A 19,794-nucleotide genomic window follows, 5' to 3' on the forward strand; every position below is an offset into this window, starting at 1 on the left:
TTGACATAAATGATCATTCTACGCCTAATCCACAACAATAAAAACACAGCATATGTATGGTCTAGGAAAACAGCATATATCAAAACCTTTTTCCCAACATGACTTTGGAGGTCATTATCTGTGGGGTGTATTGACAGTGTATTGCAAGAAAGACTGAAGCATATGGTTCTCCATTAGGATTACTTCCATATACCTTTGGAAATGTCAATTTTTCTACAGCTCTACAAATATGAGTGTATATTAGTCAAAATGTGCTACACAGGATCAATAATGAGCGTGTGTTGTAGACTGTTTTATTAAGATTAGCAGAAAACATGACCGCATGGATAAAGTATGGCAGTGATCACATCATAAAATGTGCACCCAAGAAAAGAACATATTATCCACACAAAACACACTATCACTCTAGGTAACCATTGGTGGCTTTGAATTTACTATTTAGCCCAGGAACTCTCGACCATGCAGAATCCATCATTAGCTGTCAGTTCTAAGAGCACAAGAGGGAACAGAACACTTGAATAAGCAAGATGGTCTAAAGAGTCAAGAGTTACAAATCAAGTTTTATTCATAAGGAATACAATTTAAAACAAAAATGATTAAAATGAATATTAATATAAATATATAAAAGTATTTTCAGATGTGAAAAATATTAACAGGAACATATAACTATGAAATAACAAAACAAAAACTTCATTTAAGATCATAACAAAAATATTTCTAAACAGCATATTCTTAGTGAACATTTAGAAGCACAGTTATATTGCTGTTTCTCCTCTAGCAGGCAAAATGGCAATGCAGTTCCCAAGTAGTCTCTCAAGTGGTGTTATCCTAAACAGAAAGAGAATAAGATATCAATCAGTCAGACTGGCTAGGTGAAAGATAAATTTAGTGTTTCTTAGCAAAAAATGAATTAAACTATGAGGGAGAGTATTCATCCAAAAAAGGTTGGTATTATTCAGGATGGCGGTCAGCAGGGGAATCCTGAGAAAGCAACCTATTCTTCAGGAGGCTCTCTTCCTGCTGTGTGTCCCATTCCAGCTCTTTTGCAATTTCTGAGACCAGGGAGAGGAAGGCAGTTATTCAGAAACTGATGTGTTGGGGACTTGCATGCCAGCTGTCAGGTTGCTGCCTTCTACCCACTCAGCTCTATTTTAGGTCACCATTGATGTGTTAACTGATAACATTGCTGGTGTGTCTGTGGGCAGGGCAAAGTCTACAGCAACCATGACAGTAATGTGGGCTGCCCATCTGGGCCTCAGACTTTAACCAGTGCAAACCAAAAACAGGGCAATGGGAAGAGACCTCATTGGGTTGCAGGATGAAAGGAGAAATCAACCTGTCACCAAGATTAAAGCCAATGACAAAGAATAATTTGCCATTTGCACTCAGTTCTTATCCCTGACAGGTGCTTCCCAACTTGGAGGTCACATGACCACAGAATATCATTTATCACAGGAACAAAACTTGTTCAAAGCGCTACATCGCATCCATTCTATCACAGGGACATGCAGTAATATGATAGGTTATTCATTTGTCACCATTTCCAGACTTCAGCTTCAAAAATAGCACCAAAGCATAGTTGTTCATAACTCAGTTCCTGAAAAGTGGTTGTCTTCCCAGAATACTCGTGCACAGACAGAGGAATGAACATTCCCTTGCATGAGGTGGTTGTATTGTTGGAGTGTACATTATTAAGGTGGTAGGGAAAGCAAACATGTATCAAATTGGCAAATGGAATCAGATAATTTTAGGCTGACACAGATGCTTGTCCCTACCAGATGTTGCTTGGTCTGGAGGTTGCTGGTTTTCTCCTGTTCGTCTTTATCTTTCTTGTTCAAATCAAACAAAAATTTCTGTAGCAGCGGTGCAGAATCAAGCTGTTCTGCTTTGCTCTCCTTTCTGAATGGGAACAACTTCTTCTGCATACATATCTTGTCCATATGGATCCGGCTGGGCAGGTTCCTGGAAACACACACTTCATAGTTAGATCCTGCACACTCTTCCTCCCATTCCTACTCCCAAGTCCCACAAACTCGCTCTGGACCCAGATACCAGTGAAAACTTCATAGAATACATCTTGATAAACACAAGGCTGCTGCACAAACATCAAACAGCCAATACAGGGAAGACTAAATTGTTTCTGTGACCCAAGTACCAAAAAGCGTTCATTTCTCTCCAAAACAACAGGGGATGTACATCTATCCATGGAAGCAAAAGGCATGGGGGCAACATTAATAAATAGTGGGCAAATACCCTCAAAGGAGGTCAGTAGAATTAAGGGAAGGTCATGTTATCCATGTGGTCCACACACTGAGTTTTGTTAAACCTGGTGTGACCGCAGAGGCCCAGTTCAGCCTATTAGCCATTTGGTGAGCTGAATAAGTACTGGTCTACCTAGAGCCTTCTGAAGATGCCTAGACACTCTGGGTATGAGTAACAGTCTCCTGTGAACCTAAAAACTGAGTCCAGAAGGCCCAGGACACAGTGATGTTTAAAGAGCACAAAACATGGAGCCAGAGCTGCTAGACCTCCAATCAGAACAAAGGGTGGCACCTGTGGGCAAAGCAGAGTTAATGGCCTCTCTGACCAGTGCTCACCGATAGAAGTTAATTTCCTTCTGGAGCTCCTGAAATTTCTCACAATGCTCGATGTTCCTCATCTCTAAGTTGTGCAGTAATGACATGACCTCCCTCTCCTTTATCTTCAATTTTTCATAAAATGGATTTGACCTGACATAGCGGCAGGCCCTAGGAGAGTAAAACACAATGAATATCTGTGTTTAGGAATATATGAACTCAGGCTGGGTCTTCTAGTACCCCAGCCCTGGGAGGACAATTTCTGAGTTCTACATATTGGGAGCTTCTTCAGCTTCAGAAACTTGTTATTCTGGTCCCAGGACCCCATAAGCTCGGCATCGAGATAAAGGGTTCCCAGGTTCCCTTTCTTCACTCAGAAGGGCTGGATCTGCAGTCAAGCTAGTTATGCTAACAAGGGCCTAGGCCACAGCTCTCCCACATCCAAGACCTAGAAAACTGTGATTTCAATTTTCCTGTTTTGACAACAGGAATTCTACATCCCGAATAATTAATATTGTAGAGACACACAATTCACACAATTATGGAGTTGAGACCATAAATCGCCACAAAATTATAATCTGAACAAATGGCACAAATATACAGACAAATGTGACCACATTGGCAAAGAAGTGTGTAGTTGAAACAGAGGCTCCCAAAAAAATGCACTCACATCACCATGAAATTGTTAAACATGAATATACTCAGGAAAAAACATAGACCCCTAGATTCCAAGTGTGGGGGGAAATATAAACATAAAAATTGCGCATATGCATGTAGGTGTGTACACACAGAGACACAGAAACTGGGACACACACACAGGAAAAGAAAAGTAAACTGTAAGAATGAAAAAGGGAGCGAAATATGCAAACGGAGAACACAATCAGAATCAGAAAAAATGCATGCCACATTATTGGCTCAGAGGTAAACAAAAAAGAAGGAAAAGCCCTGTGTCTCTGGCCATCTAGTCAAACATTGAGATGAACAATTTGGGATCTGTCACCTCAGGCTACTGCAACAAGAGCTCTCACTCAGTCACCTTCCTAGCACACACCCAAACTCACAGCACCTAGAACCTTGCAAAGCTACCACCTGTCAAGGGCTTTCCAAATGCACACTGGGAACTCATGCTCCAGGAACGTTATCCCTGAATCCTCACTAAGGCCACAAGTTCAGATTTTCAGCTGGAGGCAGCAGATGAGACCATTTCCCATCTCACTCCTGACCAAGGGTCAGGTTCTGAATCTCCTCTATATCAGAAATGAGGTTTAGGACGAGTATTTTGGGAGGCACAGCTTTCTAGACCCCAACACCTTAATAGAATAAGATGTAGGTGACACTGCAGATCCATGAATGACACAAGGCAGTTTGGAGCAATGCATACCTGTTGTTCCTGTATCTCTCTGTCACGTAAGTCAGGAGATCTCTTAGCTCATTTCTCTCCTCAGTAGCTGACTGCAGCTGTCTAATCAGTCTCTGCTCTTCTGTGTTGTCCGTGTTGGCCTCCTTGTTGATTACCACAGGGCCAGGGGATGATGTCAGTCTCCCATCCTCTGTTGGTAGAAGAACACAAGTGAACATTTTTGGGGAAACTGATGAGAGTGCATAGACCATGGCAAGCCCCAAACAGGAAGAGAACATGTGTAGAACACAGTGTCACCACAAAGAGTTTGTTGTTGCCTAAGAGACCTCCTCAGTGGAAGTCAACTCTCCCAGCACTCTATAGAGACCAAGAGATGTCAGATGCCGGGTGTTCCCTATGCCTGCTGACCCATGCTCCATGTACCACAGAGATGGCTTCTACGGGATTCTTATCAACTTAACAGGGTACAACTTTCTTTCAGGGCCCTCACCGCTGTACTTTCAGAAGTCAGATGATAAATTCAACCTCCAAAAGATTTGAGTGATTGGAGATACTCAGATGTCCTGCACTGATACTCTAGGCCACACCATTTGGAATTTAAAAGCATTGCGGGGGATGTCATGGTCAACGGACTTATCAATTCCCCTAACTGAAACACCAAATGCCACAGAAGTGCCAAGTGGTTACAGGCTGAATCTTGGTCTACCTGCTACAAATAGTTTTAGTACTGTAAAAAAATGTTTGTAACACACAAACTCTAATTTATAATGCTAAGGATGTCCCATCTCTGCCAATTTGAAAAAGTCAGAGGAGTTCTAAGTACATAAGGCCAGAAGCATAATTCTCTCCCTGATACTAAAGACAGAGATCTACTTTATTTAAAGAAGCAATGAGAGTGAAGTAGATTGATGCCCTGTCTAAGTTCAATAAAGTTGGACACTCAGTGTCTCCTGATCGTGTTATTATATCAATGTAACGTATCATATGCACGTTAAAAGTGAAGGCCAGAAGTTCACAGAATAATAGCATTGGCCTTACCATATCCTCCCTTTGGGGATGGGCAAACTAATGTTCTGAAATCCTTGACTTTTAGGAATTGTGATCTTCATGGAAATTCAATTCCTTTGCAGATACTCCAGTTGTTCTGGGCTATTGCTAGACAGGTCAGCCTAAGCCTATTCTCCCTCTGACAGAAAGCTCAGCATACAATTCACAGAACTTACTCAGCATTCCCCAGGCCAGCTTTCGTTGTCCATCATTTATTTTTGATGAAAGGCGAGATTCCCTCACTCCAGTCTGTCCAAAATCGGCGTTCACTCTCCCAAAATTCTTGCGAAGCCGGGAAAACATGTCTTCCTGTGTATCTGTCAGGCAGGGACAGAGAAAAAGTAGGGCACTGGTGGTTACTACAACGCTGGTGACATCACAGAGGATGCCAAGAACTCTCTAGGACACAATAGAATGTCCAAGAAGGGACCGCTGATGTCATGGTGAACAGACATTGCCTCCCTGCTAATAATCTCCCTGTACAGTGCATAAGCTGAGGTGCCCTTTCCTGGAGACCTTCCCAGGGCATAGCCACTGAGCAACTCCTGCTTGCAAGACCAATTTTTCGTCAAGGCTTGATTATAAAAACCTGAGTAATTCCTATGCATTTTAATGAATTTTTCCCTCTAAATCCTGCCCAAAAATATCTCATCTTAAGTCAAATTATCCTTACTCATCAACATCAGCCATTAAAAATTCCTGAGAAATAATACCAGTTTGAATAAGCAGTCAGAAGGTTCTCCTGTCTCCTTATGTACACGTGCTTGAAATCACATCAAGAAATAGCCTGTAGGTTAGGTTGCGACATGGGTGTGTGTTATGGGAACACTCATGAAGCCTTGTCGTTAGCTTAGCCTTCGACAGTTGCCACAAAATCCCTTAGGAGAAAGAGTTGAAATCATTATGTTGTTCGGAACAGTTTGGATTCCAATTGCCAAAGGAAAGTGATATGTAGGAGCTAGCAATGGAGGCACCCTCATGCTGCTTGGGGGTTCTCCTCTTTTTACTAATGTCACCAAAGGAGCATTGCTCACAGGCCTCTGTAAGCTCTACCATGAGATTCTGACTGACAGTTTGTGTCTTAGGCCTTTCACAGGGCATGCACTATCTTCTCTAAATTTAACCCCATTCTTCTAGTTTTGAGACCCAACTGGTGATTATCTCTTAACCCCTATGCCCTGTTTTGGTCCATATCACTTCCCTACCATGTCTATTCTGAAGCTCCAGCTTCAGCTTTCCTCACCCTATGTTCCTCTGTAAGCCTGTAGTTCTGCCCACATACTTTCTGCAGCATATCTTGGCCTTCAGATCTTTATTATGTCCAATCGGCAGTTAGACAACATCTATGAGATCTCTCAACTTGTGTTGAGCTGGTGAGAAGGACCAACATCTACAAAATAGCAAACTTGATGATGGACCGTAGAAATGACAAGACAGTAATCCTGCCAGCACTTAGCTCTCTGCCAGTAAAGAACTAAAAATTGAAAGTTGACACACCTTAGTACAAAGGGAGCTCACCTCATCATTTCCCCTTTTACACCAAAAAAATAACTTTATCTTTAACACTGATCAGCTAGATAAAATTAGAAAATTTATAGGATACATCAGATAAGAATGACTGTCACAACATTTAGTCCATTTGTATTTGGCAAAATTGGAGAAGGTACTTCATGAACTAAATTATATTAGTGTAAAATTTTGTACCTGAATCATTTTCTCTCACTTTTTAAGCTTTTGTATTCTCTATTTATCATAGCTTGCACTTATTAGCCATAACAACTCTCCTGAAATGAAAAACAATTTTGTTAATTTGAAATAATTTAAGGGTTTATGTGCTTCATCTTTATAATTTTACACCTCTTTTGTGGACATAGTGCCATTTTTTTCTTTTTTCAACTTCCACAAATAGATTATTTTTTCTCTGATATGGAGAAGGATGCAAGGGTGGACTTCAGATATGAGGTGATGGTGGATATCAACGGAGTTGGGCTGCATGATGCGAAATTCACAGAGAACAAAAAAGGAGTTTAAAAAAACTAAAATGAACACAGTGGGGATGAAGAAATGAATGCTTAGCATGGAGAGGTTTGGCAGTGGACTTGGGATTTGTGGGGTGGGCTGGGTTTGGGTGAGGTTCTGGAGTAGTCAGAATGTTGTCTGTTCTGGTCCTTCCAGGGAAACTCCTCCCTCTTCTCTCATCCCTCCTCTTCCTCCACCACCACCTCCAACTGCCATAACTGCCTCCTACTACAGCAGCAGCTTCTGGGCATCTGCCTTTCTGCTCAAGCAGAAGTGCTCTGGGGTGATACAAGCTTTGAAAAGTCCCGGGCTGCAGTCAGGCCATGCACACTCTGTTGTCAAACCCGTAGGGGCTCAGGATTTATGGTGCCCGAGCGGTTGTGGCGGGCATTTTGATGCTGCAGTGGGTTGTCTGTCGAGCCCCTCATTCTGCACCTCCCATGTCCCCCCTGGTCCTGTCAGGTACCTAGTTGTCACACTCCTGTGTGATGGTGAACTCGTTTTCTCTTCTGAGTCTCATGACAAGAAAAGGTTAAGAGTAAACTATCTAATCATCTCCATCTGAGACCTGAGAAGGAGAAAGGTTGCCTGAAGAAACAGGAAATTCAGAGAAAATAGCTTCCAATTCTAAAGAAATGACAGAAATTGTTGGCTACCGTGACAGACAGTCAGCAAATATTCTTGTGTCATTGTGGCATCCAGTGTCAATTGAATGAGTCAGGGGCTCTGACAACACTACTGTGAAGTAGGTCATTTGAAGGACTATCCTCACTTTCTCTCCAAAGCCTGGGACAATAGACTTCCCCATGATCCCCTTCTCCACAGTCTGGACAGCTTTCTGGCAGCAGTGGAGGTAAGTGGGTAGTATTTCACCCCATGACCACTTTGCCACATTTGAAGGACACTCCAGTTAGGGTTCTTTAGTGCCCATCATTTTCTTCAGAATAGCATGAGGACACTGCCCGGACTTGAGGTCTCTCCCACTGTGAAAAGCCTTTGACTACTAGGACATCTGAAATGGCAGATTCTTCAGATCTCTAAAGAATTAGAGAACCATCTTTTTATGTAAAGTCTATCTCAGTGCACAAATGTGGAATGTTTTCAAAGGATTTACTGTTTAATTTGAATACATATACAAGAAGCTAAATATAGCTTATTTCTGTACCTAACTAAACAAGTACCTAACATCACTAGAACGCTGAGTATTTATAGTTGGATAGTGCTATTTGCATTCCTTAATTATCCATGGCAGTGTACAGTAGTAATTTTATACAATTAGAATTTTACACCGAATTGTGAATAAGATGCATATACTTATATCTTAAACAAGAGTTTAATCATTTATTCAAGTATAATATGAAATTCTATCATCATTCAAATTCCATGTCATCCTAAAGTATTTGGCACTTGGTGTTGCTTCAAAGATTGAATAATCTATGCTTTTTGTCATGTTAGCCCCTTTCTACAGCTTCCAAAACCATAGATAGCAGAGAAAAAGGTTTGAGGAGAGAAAGAGCAAGTAAGAAAGATATCCCTGATTCTAATCTCCTTTACTGTTTCCTCACTGACCATGACCAGTAAAAATTGCAACCAACCCCCTGAATGACAATGAACATCTATAACCCACTGCTGACAAATAAGCAGCCACCCATCCTTCCTTTGAGAGTTTGGGTGTCATGTTCATTAAACTTGTATCCATATCTTTGTGGGGTGACAACAAGTTTGGGGACCTTACGATAATTGGGATATTTTCCAAGTCCTGTGAGATCTTGCACTTTCAAATGCTTCCAGGTACTGAATGTGGAGGGATTAACTGAAGTCCTGGCTACATTAACAATTGAAAATATGAACACACATTCACACCTTTTGAGGAAGGTCACACATTATCTACCTTTGAATTTGCTCAAAACTATTGGTCTGTTACTCTTTTATTTAGATTCAGGTATCTTGTTAGTATACAGGACGAAAGGATATAGATTATTTGCCAAAATATTGCTAATTGCCTCTAAGCCAGTCACCAATAGAATTCCTCCATCCTTTCAAGTCTCATCAGAGAGGCTCTATTTTGCACACTACTCACAATACTTATGTCACCCATGTGGCAAACTAATAGGGAGTGTTATGATCTGCTTAAATATTTCAAAATTCTCCCTATCCAAAGTCTTACACCGTCCACCAAAAAAAAAAAAAAAAGAGATTCCTCACAAAACAAGTCCACTAATGCTGTTACCAGTTTACATAGTTTACATATCAGTCACATTTCTGTTACTGCAAAAAAATACCATGACCAAAAGCATCTCAAGGAATACAGTTTTTCACCTTATGGTAACCAACCCCCAACTACAAAATTATATCGTTGCTAAGTCATAAAGTTAGGTTACTACTCTTTTGAATGGTGATGTAAATATCCTGTATAAAGTATGTCTCTATGTGATTGCCCCAGGAAGTAGTTGGACCCAACGGGTTGAAAATTGCACTTTGTGTGTGGAGGTGGTGGTGGTGGTGGTGGGTTTTTTGTTTTGTTTTGTTTCTTAGTTTGGCCTCTTTTTCAAAACCCAGAGGCTGATAAGTACATACACCAATATCTGGGTCTTTTATATAATTCCTATAGACTTTGTGTCTGTTCTCATTGGTTTCTTCTTTACTATTCCCCAAAATGAACTTGAAATTATTAAAGGTGATGCGTTCTGCAGTGATGTACTGTATACTATGTAGTAGTATCTGACTGCCCTGCTCATTTGTGCTTTCATTGGTTGAGATCTTTATTTCATTCCCTGAAGCCCTACATCAGAATTAGGACGGGATGGATTTAAGCATGTAGATGATTCTGGTAGGATTTGATATAACAATATTAATCCTACTGATGCATGAAAATGAGAAGTGTTTTCATTTTCTGGTTTGTTCAGTTTTTTGTTATTTTTCTTAATGTTTTCATTGTAACATGTCTTCACTTTCTTAGATTTATTACAAGATTTTTAAGGCTATTCTGAATGTGTTTGTTTTCTTGGTATGTTTGTTGATATTTATTGTTGGTATACAGGAATTTTATTGATTTTAATGTGATTTCAGTGAGTGGGTCCATGAGCTGTAAGAATTTTCTAGTGGAACCGTAGTGTTCTTTACATATGGATCATATCACCTGCAAAGGAGAATACTCTGACTGTTTTCCTTCAAATGGACATGCCTTTACATATTTCTGTTTTCATATTGTTTGGAGAAGACTTCACATACTAGTTGGATTAGATGAAAAGATTGAACATCTGTGACATATTCCTTATTTTAGTGGAAATGCATTAAGATTTTCTCCAGTTAGGATGCTGTTGGCCGTGTATATTGTCTTTATAATGTTAAGGTATATCTTCTCCATATCCCAGATTCTCCAGGTCTATTTCCTGTATCACTGTGAGAATTGGCCAAAGAAATTGTCTGCCTCTAGTGCAATGATCATGTGTTTCCTGTTCTTGATTTCATGTTGTGTATTGTTTATTCATTTGTATTTGTTGAAACATTCTTGCTCTCTGGAGGCAAGCCAACTTGATCATGCTACCTGATATGCCTGAATTTTATTTGCCAGGATTTTATTGAGAAATTTTTCACTTAAGTGTTCCTTCCAATCATTGTTTTCTAGGCTTCGAAGAGACACCATGAGCAAGGGAACTTTTCGAAGAAAGAGTTTATTGGGGCTTACTGTTTCAAGGATCATGAGTCTGTGATCAGTATGTGGGGGTACATGGCAGCAGGTAGGCCACCATGTTTCTAGAGAACTAGCTGAGATCTTACATCTTATCTGCAAGTTGGACACAGAGAAAGTGAGAGTTAAGTATAAATGGTATGGAATTTGGGAACCTCAAAACCCAATCCCATAACAATCCTACAAAAAAAAAAAACATATCTTCTACTTCTTCCCGCACATTTCCTCTAATCAGCAACAAACATTCATACATGTGAGTTTATGGGAGCCACTATCATTCAAAAGACCACATTCTACTCCCAATTGTCCATAGGATCTTAAACATATCGTAATGAAAAATGCACTTAGCTCGCTTTCCAAAAGCCCTATAGTCTTTCACAGTCTAAACAGTTTGTCCAAAGAGCTTCATAAAACTGCAGGCAGTCCCTTAATTATTCCCTCTATGAAATCAAATGGCCAATTACACACATCCAATGTGTAATGCCAAATCACATATGTTATCATTGCAAAGGGAAATTGGGAAGGTGGCAAGCCCATTCAAGGCATAATCCCAATAGCACACACTCCACATTCTCTACCTCTGACAGAAGACGAAGAGATTATATGGGTTCACTCCTTTGACTTTGGTAATTGTAACATAATTTATAAACTTTTATTGTATCATATAGATCTGTGGATGGTGGTTGTGTTTTCAATGTCACTCATTTCTAGGAATCTTAATATTTCCTTATTTTTTTCTCACCTGATCCTTCAGTAGTGTATTGTATATGTTACTTACTTTCCATGAGTGTGTGTATTTTCTGTACTTTTAATTGTGTGATACCAGTTTGATTCCTTTGGGCTCAGATAGAATGCACAACATTCCTTCAACTTTCTTATATTTTCTGAGGCTTATTTTTTTCCTACTCTCTGGTCAATTTTGGAGTAATGTCCACAGGCTGATAGAAAATATATGTATAGTTCACTGTAGTTTTTTAGTTCCATTTGCATGATCATGTCACTTAATTCTGCTTCTCCTATTTTGTTTATTTGCATATGATCTCTTAAGTTGTCAGAATGGAGAAGTAATAAACAAATCACAACCACTATTATAACTAATCTGTAGTTTCACTATTATAACTATCTGTAGCTATCTGATAACATATATTTTTAAATTTGGGTAGCCTTTGTTAATATGTATATATGTAGAATTGTAGTATGTTTTAGTAATTGCAAAGTATGAAGTGAATATCCTTATGTCTTCTGGACAGGATGAGTTTGAAATCTATTCTGTCAACTAGATAGAGAAACTGCATAGGATTGCTAAAGGGACATGGTTCTTTGTTCTGTTTCCCTAGTATACCCTCTATATCTCTCATGATGGCAGTCCTGTTTCAGGCGAAATATATGATTGTTTACTAGGGAATTGAGGTTATTGATATGTAAATATTATTTAAACTTCTGTGTTAACTATTGTCAGTTTGTTAATTTTTAAGACTTTTGTAGGCTACTTTTGATTGACTGTCCTAGTGGTGTAAATTTTTTTCCTGTGTCCTCTGGTATTTTATCCTTCCCTGCAAATAAAGTATTCCTATTAGGATCCTCTACAGAGCTGGCTTACTGGTTATACATAGTTTTTAATTTATTTATAATATCCCTTAATCTGCACAGTAGCTAGGCAGCTGCCTGTCCTGCATGGAATTAGGTCTAATTTCCAAACAATGTCTCTGAACTCCTACTTACTATGCAGCATCTTGGCTGCTCTTTGTTCCACTTGGACAGTCCTCAGGACCAGGCTTTCCTCTGTCTTAACTAATGGCTGCTGTCCTGCTTCCTCCCTCCTCCCCATCACATCCATTCTTCCTTTCTTCTTTGGCAGCTTCTTCTTCCTTCTTCCCTCCTAGTGATCCTCTCTAGCAAAGCCCTCAAAAACTCACCTCCACCATCTCTCTGCTGTGCTTCTTTATAATCACAATTAACTGGGAGCAGAGTCACTTTTTTGGGAGTTTTAACCAGTCTTACATTCTACCAATTAGCTTTAAAATACAAGCAGAATTAGGTCAGTCCCCTACAGGGTTTTCTTTTCTTTTTTTTTTTTTTTTTTTTTGGTTGGTTTAATTTTTCCTTTACCTCTTTACTTTTTATTTGATTTTTGGCTATCCTTATTAATTGTTTATTTTATTTATTTACATTTCCAATGTTGTTCCTCTCTCCAAAATCCCCTAATGAAGCCTATCATCACATTTCTGCTCAGCTTTCCCTATATAACAGTGCTCCCCAACTCACACATATTCATTCCTGCCTCACACCTCTAGGATCTCCATTTGGTGGGGCAACAGGCCTAGCAGAGTAAGGTCCTACAACCACATTGATACAAAGTAAATCAATCCTCTCATACACAGTACCTAGGACCATAGACCCATACTTGTATACAAGTTGGCTGGCAGTTAAATCCCTAGGAGCTGTGGGTTTGGTCACAGAGGGTCTGGTTAGATATTAAAGACCAATGATTGCTGCTTTCTCTTCTTTTTCTGGTTATAGAGGAAATTATGTTTGTGTGCTTCTCTTTCTTGAAATTATTGTGAGATGATTAATTTCTTGGATTTTCTTGGGTAAAATTTAGTTCGTTGTCTTGTAGTTTACCTCCTATTATCCTATGTTGTGCTTTCTTAGAGAAAAATATTGTTTAAATTTGGTTTTGTCATGTAATATCTTGGTTTCTTCATTTATGGTGATTGTGAATTACACAGTGTATAGGAGCTTGGGTCTGCATTACATCTGCCCAAGATTTTCTGGCTATTAGAGTCTCTATTGAGAACTCTGGTGTAATTCAAATAGGTCTGAATTCATTTGGTAATGGATATTTGTACTACTCCCTTTAATGTTCTTTCTTGGATCTGTGAATTTAGTGTTTTAATTTTTATGTGAAAGGAGGAATTTTTCTGGTAAAATTAATTTGGCGTTCTGTAGGCTTTTTGTATTTTTTTGGCCATTGCAATTCGCTTCTATATCTATTGTCCTTAGGTTTGGCCTTAAATTGTGTCCTGAAATTCATGGATATTTTGGATTCAATACACCATACCTTTTCATCTGAGATGGATTCTTTTGCTTTGTGTGGTGACCTCCTTGATCCCTATTCTTCTTTTTATTATTCCGCTGGATAATGAGACATAATCAGGAATGATGACCTCTTACCATAAACTATATGAAAATAGGGAGGTGAATTTATGTGTCAAGTATCAGTAGTCTCCTGGATAGGTTTCCTTCCTGGTTGGCCATATACAACAGTTTCAAAAGCCCATGATTTGTGTTCCCTGGGATTCCTACGGTGATGCAATCAGACATAACAGAGAAAGACCGGAATACACATGAGGGAACTTGATTTATATAATTGAGAGAACATTTGAAAGTTAGGTTACAAAATATCTGATCACACTGTGATCACCAAGAATGTATTATTTAATGAAAAACTATTTTGTGTTATGGCATCGCCAGGGCACAGACATTAATGCAAGAGCCATTAGTTTCCTGTAAACATGGACTTTATTACTGTATGGCTCACCTACCACACACCTTTCTTGCAAAGGTAAAAAGTGCACTTAGGTCCAGAGCAGATCAAGGCAGGACTTGAAAGCAAATGAGGGTAGCTAAGGCCATGGAAAGTCTTTGAGTTGAAGGATATTTAGGAAAGTGTTCAGAGGGACCAAGAATGCCCTTCTTCTTGGACGTCAGTGAATTAGGAAGGATACTTGGGAGCTTTACTTGACATCAGCATCTGAGTCCGGGAACTTCATTGGTTAAATTAATGTCTGGATTTTGTGTTGTGAAACAGCACATTGGCTCTGCAGCTTTTGGCAAGGTCCATGGACAGAGAGATCACACCAGCTGGGAACAATCTGACAAGAAATCAGGTTTCCTTTAGTCACCTGAGAGGTCCTCAGGGAGAGAGGAATGGATGGGTAGCACTTTAATAGAAGGCTTTATGATCTCAATAGTGCTACTCTAGATGTCTTCAGTATAGATGCAGAAAAAGAAAAACTAAATGACTTCAAAGGAATTAGCTCAATTCTGAACATGATTATTTCACATTGGCAGTTTATACTTGATTCGTCTTTTTAAATTTAAACAAGAGCATAGGGTGTAAATTCGAGGTAGCATTACAGTCACAGTACGTTTATACCATCTTTAAGGTGCCCAGCATCTAACCCCACGTGGCTGGAGATTCTACTTTTAAATGCATCACCAGAGAAAATTTCCAGTTAACCATGCCAGGGAAGCCCTGATCAGTGTGTATGCTCTGTCCATCTCCACAACAACCCAATTCAGCAGAAACGCCTCCTTTTTACAGGTGAAGAAATCACAGTTCAGAGCAAATGATCATCAGGTCCCTCAGTCTCACTGGCTGTCACTTACACCCACATCCTTCTCTGTGAAGGGAAGCATTGGGCCTGATGTGGGCTGTGCAAGCTGACTCTCCTGAGATGATCAATGCTCTTCTTGAACCTGGGAGAACTGAAGACAAGATGAGCACACAGACTCCTGGGATAGATTGTGCCTCTGGGTGCTAGGGTGGGACACAGTATCCCTTGCCATGTGCCTCTCCTCATCTGAGGAGTCTGCTCCCATGTGTCAGCTTCTATGGCAGTGGGTCTCAACACTCCTAGTGCTGCAACTCTTTAATACAGCTCTTCATGCTGTGGTGACCCCAACCATAAAATTGTTTCATTGCTACTTCATAATAAATATTGCTGTTCTTATAAGTCATAATATGCAAGGTATCTGTTATCAAGGTATCTGATATGCAATCTGTGTGAGAGGTTGTGCCTCACAGGTTGATAAACATTGCTTTATACAATTTATTTTTAAAAGAAAGGCCTTCATATAAGGAGGACCTGAGGCAGTCCTAAGTGCAGAGACACCATGAAGTAGTGACAAGTTTTAGCAGGCTCAAGGCTGCTTGCATTATCGACATCAGAGATTTCTGGCTAAAGGCACAATGTGAAATCATGGTCCCCATTACTTTTCTTACCTCAATTTCCTCCGTTACGTCTGTCTGCTTGGACATGTTTTCCAGGAAGCTAGTCTCTGTAGTCTCCGATAAAGGCAGAATGCTAAAGGCAGGAATGGTTTCCCTCTTTCAGCCCACAGTCACTTTTATAGAAGTAAGTTCAAATCCCCCGTGGGTAACTGTGTGTCTCTCACATAGTGGATGAGAATTGAAATATCACCTGTTTGAGTTGAGAAAAACTAACTCCCACTTCAGATTTAGAGCTGACCAACAATTACTTCCAGGAGAATGAAGAAGCTGGCCAGGCCTGGATACTCAGATCCCCTCCCTGCTGGGATAATCCCACCCACAGTAGACTTCAGCTTCACCTAGCAGGTGTTACAGAAAAGTCTGTCCTTAAGATTCCGAAATCCACAATATGCACAAACCCTATAGTTGTTAGGTGGCCGATTTGGGGGATTTCTCCAGGTTATAATCATTCTGCCCTCTTCTCTCCCCTTGGATGCACTCTGTTCTCTCTTGTCTGTTGGTCCTAGAAGGACCTGGGTCAACTCATGGGCTTCTAGGGGAGGAACTTTTGTTGTAGGAGTGAACATGGATCAAGAATGCAACCCCATTCTGACTGGGCAACTAAGCTCCAGAAAATTTCCCCAGGCAAAGACTTGGGTCATGTGGGAGCCTACACTGTTTAACAATGAGATCTGGTTGCTTTCTCCAGGAAGAAGCACTTGGGGGTTGAGTATCACTTCTCAACCTTCTGTTTTAAGTCACTTCTCAGAAGAGACACTTTGTTCTACTCCTCCATGGGACCTACCCTTCAGTGTGGCTGGAGGATCCTATGGTGTTACAGCTCTGAGCTGGGAGTAGGAGCACTCAGACTGACTTGGAGAAGCCTATTTTCAAGTTTATCTAGATGTGAGGAACAGGTGCTTTTAAAGAAGCATGTGAAAGTTTTTCCTGCAGGAATGCCCACTCTGCTGACAAAGTCAGGCAGGACAGGGAAAAGCGAGTTCATTTGCTGCCATCACAACCTACCAGACTCTCTGTGGGGTGAAGTATTCCCTCACCTTGGTAACAAGAGCATGTAATAAATGAAGTTTTGTCGCTCTCTGTAGTGGAGCCGATGTCCAAATCTCACTGAGAATCATGCATAGCCTGGATTTAGGCTGTATTAATGTAGGCAAACAATTTCAGTGTTATCTGCAAGGTACCATGGGAGAGTAGTAACCCAAGTCTGCATGCACCTCGACAGTTTTCACTGTAGACTTCTAATTCATTTTATAAAATTTTATAGTGAGTTCATGGAAGAACAGGCTCAAACATAGACATGAACAATCACAGACACCCACATACACACACACACACACACACACACACACACACACACACACATGCCCATACTTTACTGACATGGTGCATATTTTTTGCACACCACAAATATGGTGAGCATTAATGAAAATACACTAATTATTAAATCAATGGAGGAAGCTGTGGTGAAGCTGGGGCGTAGAGTTACTTAAAAGGTCCTATGAAGGCTCTTCTTTTGCTGGAGGCTAATCTTCAAATGCAATTGGGGTTCCCTATTTTCTTTTTGCATAGCACATAGGACTAGGGTGGAAACCAGGGTTTTCAGCATGTTTGGCAAGTACTGTAACATTGAATTAAATCCTTAGGCTGGAACACAATTAATGTTACACAAAATTACAGGGCAAGCTGGATGAAGACACCTAGCTGACAGTGTGGACATCTTAAGATTTGTACTGGACAGTGACAGACTTTTCTGAAGACTGGAAACGTTTACAATGTCAGAGAGAATGGAAGGCCACTTAGACTACAATTTACTCTAAGAACAGTTTATTCAAGTAAGGGATAACTTGAACTATTGTCTCCTGTCACAGACGTCAGTAGAAATTATGCAAGGTATTGTATGCCAGTGGTAGCATTAGCAAGACAAAGCACACCTTGTCTTGAAGGCTAATAAATTAGGAATATGTATAGCAAGACACAAGCTCTTCCAGGTCCTTTTATATTAACTGAGAACCTCAAATACAGTGGCAATGTGAAAGTGTGGTGGATATCTAGGTACCACTAGCTTCTGTTTTGATACAGACGACCCTTTGTGTGGCATGGTCAGCTTCTAATGAATGACTAGAGGACCTATGCTTGAGAATAAACAAACAATACATTGCTTCTCTAGATGCTGAGCTCTTAAAAGCCTTGGTGTCACAGCAACTGTTTGTGGACATTCGGGATCATTCCTTCTGAATTTTAACTTTCTGAGTAACTCAGACTCTGAGTAAGTCAGTTCAATTCCATAAATTGGAAATCAGTCACCTGGAAAAAAATACATTTACAACAGGAACCCAGATTTGCCACGGAAAAAGGGCAGCTTGAACTGGCCCACCTAGGTTCTGGGTTTGCACAGCCTTGCTATCCAAAAGAAACATGTGCTCACAGCTGTAGGCTGCATTCACTATGGTTGCTCTTGAGGTTCCTCCCTAAACTGCTTAGATTAAGATAAATTTCTTAATATCTATCAAAAGAATTCATTATGTGCAGCAGGCCTACAGGAAGATAGTTTCCATTCTGTATTTTATAAATGTGCATAGTAGATATGGTCATCATTGATACTAGGTGAAGGATCTGCTCTAATATGGAAACTAAGTGATGCTGTAGGAACATCCTGAATCCTCAATGAGCAGTGGGGCCACCTGAGCCCTCTATGGATGCCTGGGTGCCTAACACATTGAGCCTGCACAGCTCAGTAAGAATACACATTTCCTGAGATCTCTCTGTTTAATTTGAGGTACCATGTCCACCTAAGGGAGCACATGCCCTGGAAAGACAAAAGCCACCTGCAGGATCTGTGGTGATGCCTCACAGGTTAGAACCTGCAGGATCTGTGGTGATGACTCACAGGTTAGAACCTCTGCTGCTCTCTCAGAAGAAGCACATGGTTCCCAACAATGATCTACAACAGGGAATGTGATTCCTTTTTTTGGACTATGAGGGAAATTCATCCAGGACAGGCCACAGACATACAGTAGAGAAAAAGACCCACTGACATAAATGATCATTCTACACCTAATCCACAACAATAAAAACACAGCATATGTATGGTCTAGGACAACAGCATTTATCAAAACCTTTTTCCCAACATGACTTTGGAGGTCATTATCTGTGGGGGCATATTGAGAGTGTATTGCAAGAAAGACTGAAGCATATGGTTCTCCATTAGGATTACTTCCATATACCTTTGGAAATGTCAATTTTTCTACAGCTCTACAAATATGAATGTATATTAGTCAAAATGTGCTACACAGGATCAATAATGAACGTGTGTTGTAGACTGTTTTATTAAGATTAGCAGAAAACGCCCGGCCCGCAGCAGCTCTCTGCTCCCAAACCCAGTGGGAGAGAGACCTCACCGCCTGGTCAGGTGGGCACTCCTGAGGCTGCAGAGCGGAGGAGACCACCAACACTGCCCACCCCTGCCCACATCCCTGGCCCAGGAGGAAACTGTATAAGGCCTCTGAGTTCCGTAGGGGAGGGCCCAGGAGCTGCAGGACCCCTGCGCCTGAGACACCGCTGGAACCTGAAGGAAACAGACCGAATAAACAGTTCTCTGCACCCAAATCCCGTGGGAGGGAGAGCTAAACCTACAGAGAGGCAGACATGCCTGGGAAACCAGAAGAGACTGCACTCTGCGCACATCCAGACGCCAGAGGAAAACACCAAACGCCATCTGGAACCCTGGTGCACGGAGGATCCCGGAAAGAGCGGCCCAGATCTTCTCTGTTGCTGCCGCCGCGGAGAGGACTTAGGCAGTAGCCCACGAGCACACTTGAGCCTCGGAACCTCAGGTAGGACCAACATTTCCCCTGCAAGAAACCTGCCTGGTGAACTCAAGACACAGGCCCACAGGAACAGCTGAAGACCTGTAGAGAGGAAAAACTACACGCCCGAAAGCAGAACACTCTGTCCCCATAACTGGCTGAAAGAAAACAGGAAAACAGGTCTACAGCACTCCTGACGCACAGGCTTATAGGACAGTCTAGCCACTGTCAGAAATAGCAGAACAAAGCAACACTAGAGATAATCTGATGGCGAGAGG

The 19,794-nt window shown here is 40.8% G+C and overlaps 1 protein-coding gene across 4 annotated transcripts in view; it reads right to left on the reverse strand.

The window, feature by feature from the left end:
* Positions 1 to 540: 540 nt before the first annotated feature.
* LOC134480021 (disks large homolog 5-like) overlaps positions 541 to 19,794 on the reverse strand; it is a 61,088-nt gene continuing 41,834 nt past the window's right edge. The window contains exons 1-5 of one of the 4 annotated variants that reach the window (XM_087560208.1): positions 5,160 to 5,349; positions 3,958 to 4,126; positions 2,598 to 2,747; positions 1,776 to 1,962; positions 541 to 828 (exon numbers count right to left, since the gene is read on the reverse strand). In XM_087560208.1, coding sequence (XP_087416334.1) covers positions 814 to 828; positions 1,776 to 1,962; positions 2,598 to 2,747; positions 3,958 to 4,126; positions 5,160 to 5,286 — 648 coding nt within the window. In that variant the 5' untranslated portion in view covers positions 5,287 to 5,349 and the 3' untranslated portion in view covers positions 541 to 813. 4 annotated transcript variants of the gene reach the window in all.

Source organism: Rattus norvegicus, chromosome 8 (genome assembly GCF_021556685.1).
Source record: "Rattus norvegicus strain SHRSP/BbbUtx chromosome 8, alternate assembly SHRSP_T2T, whole genome shotgun sequence".
Lineage (NCBI taxonomy): Eukaryota > Metazoa > Chordata > Mammalia > Rodentia > Muridae > Rattus > Rattus norvegicus.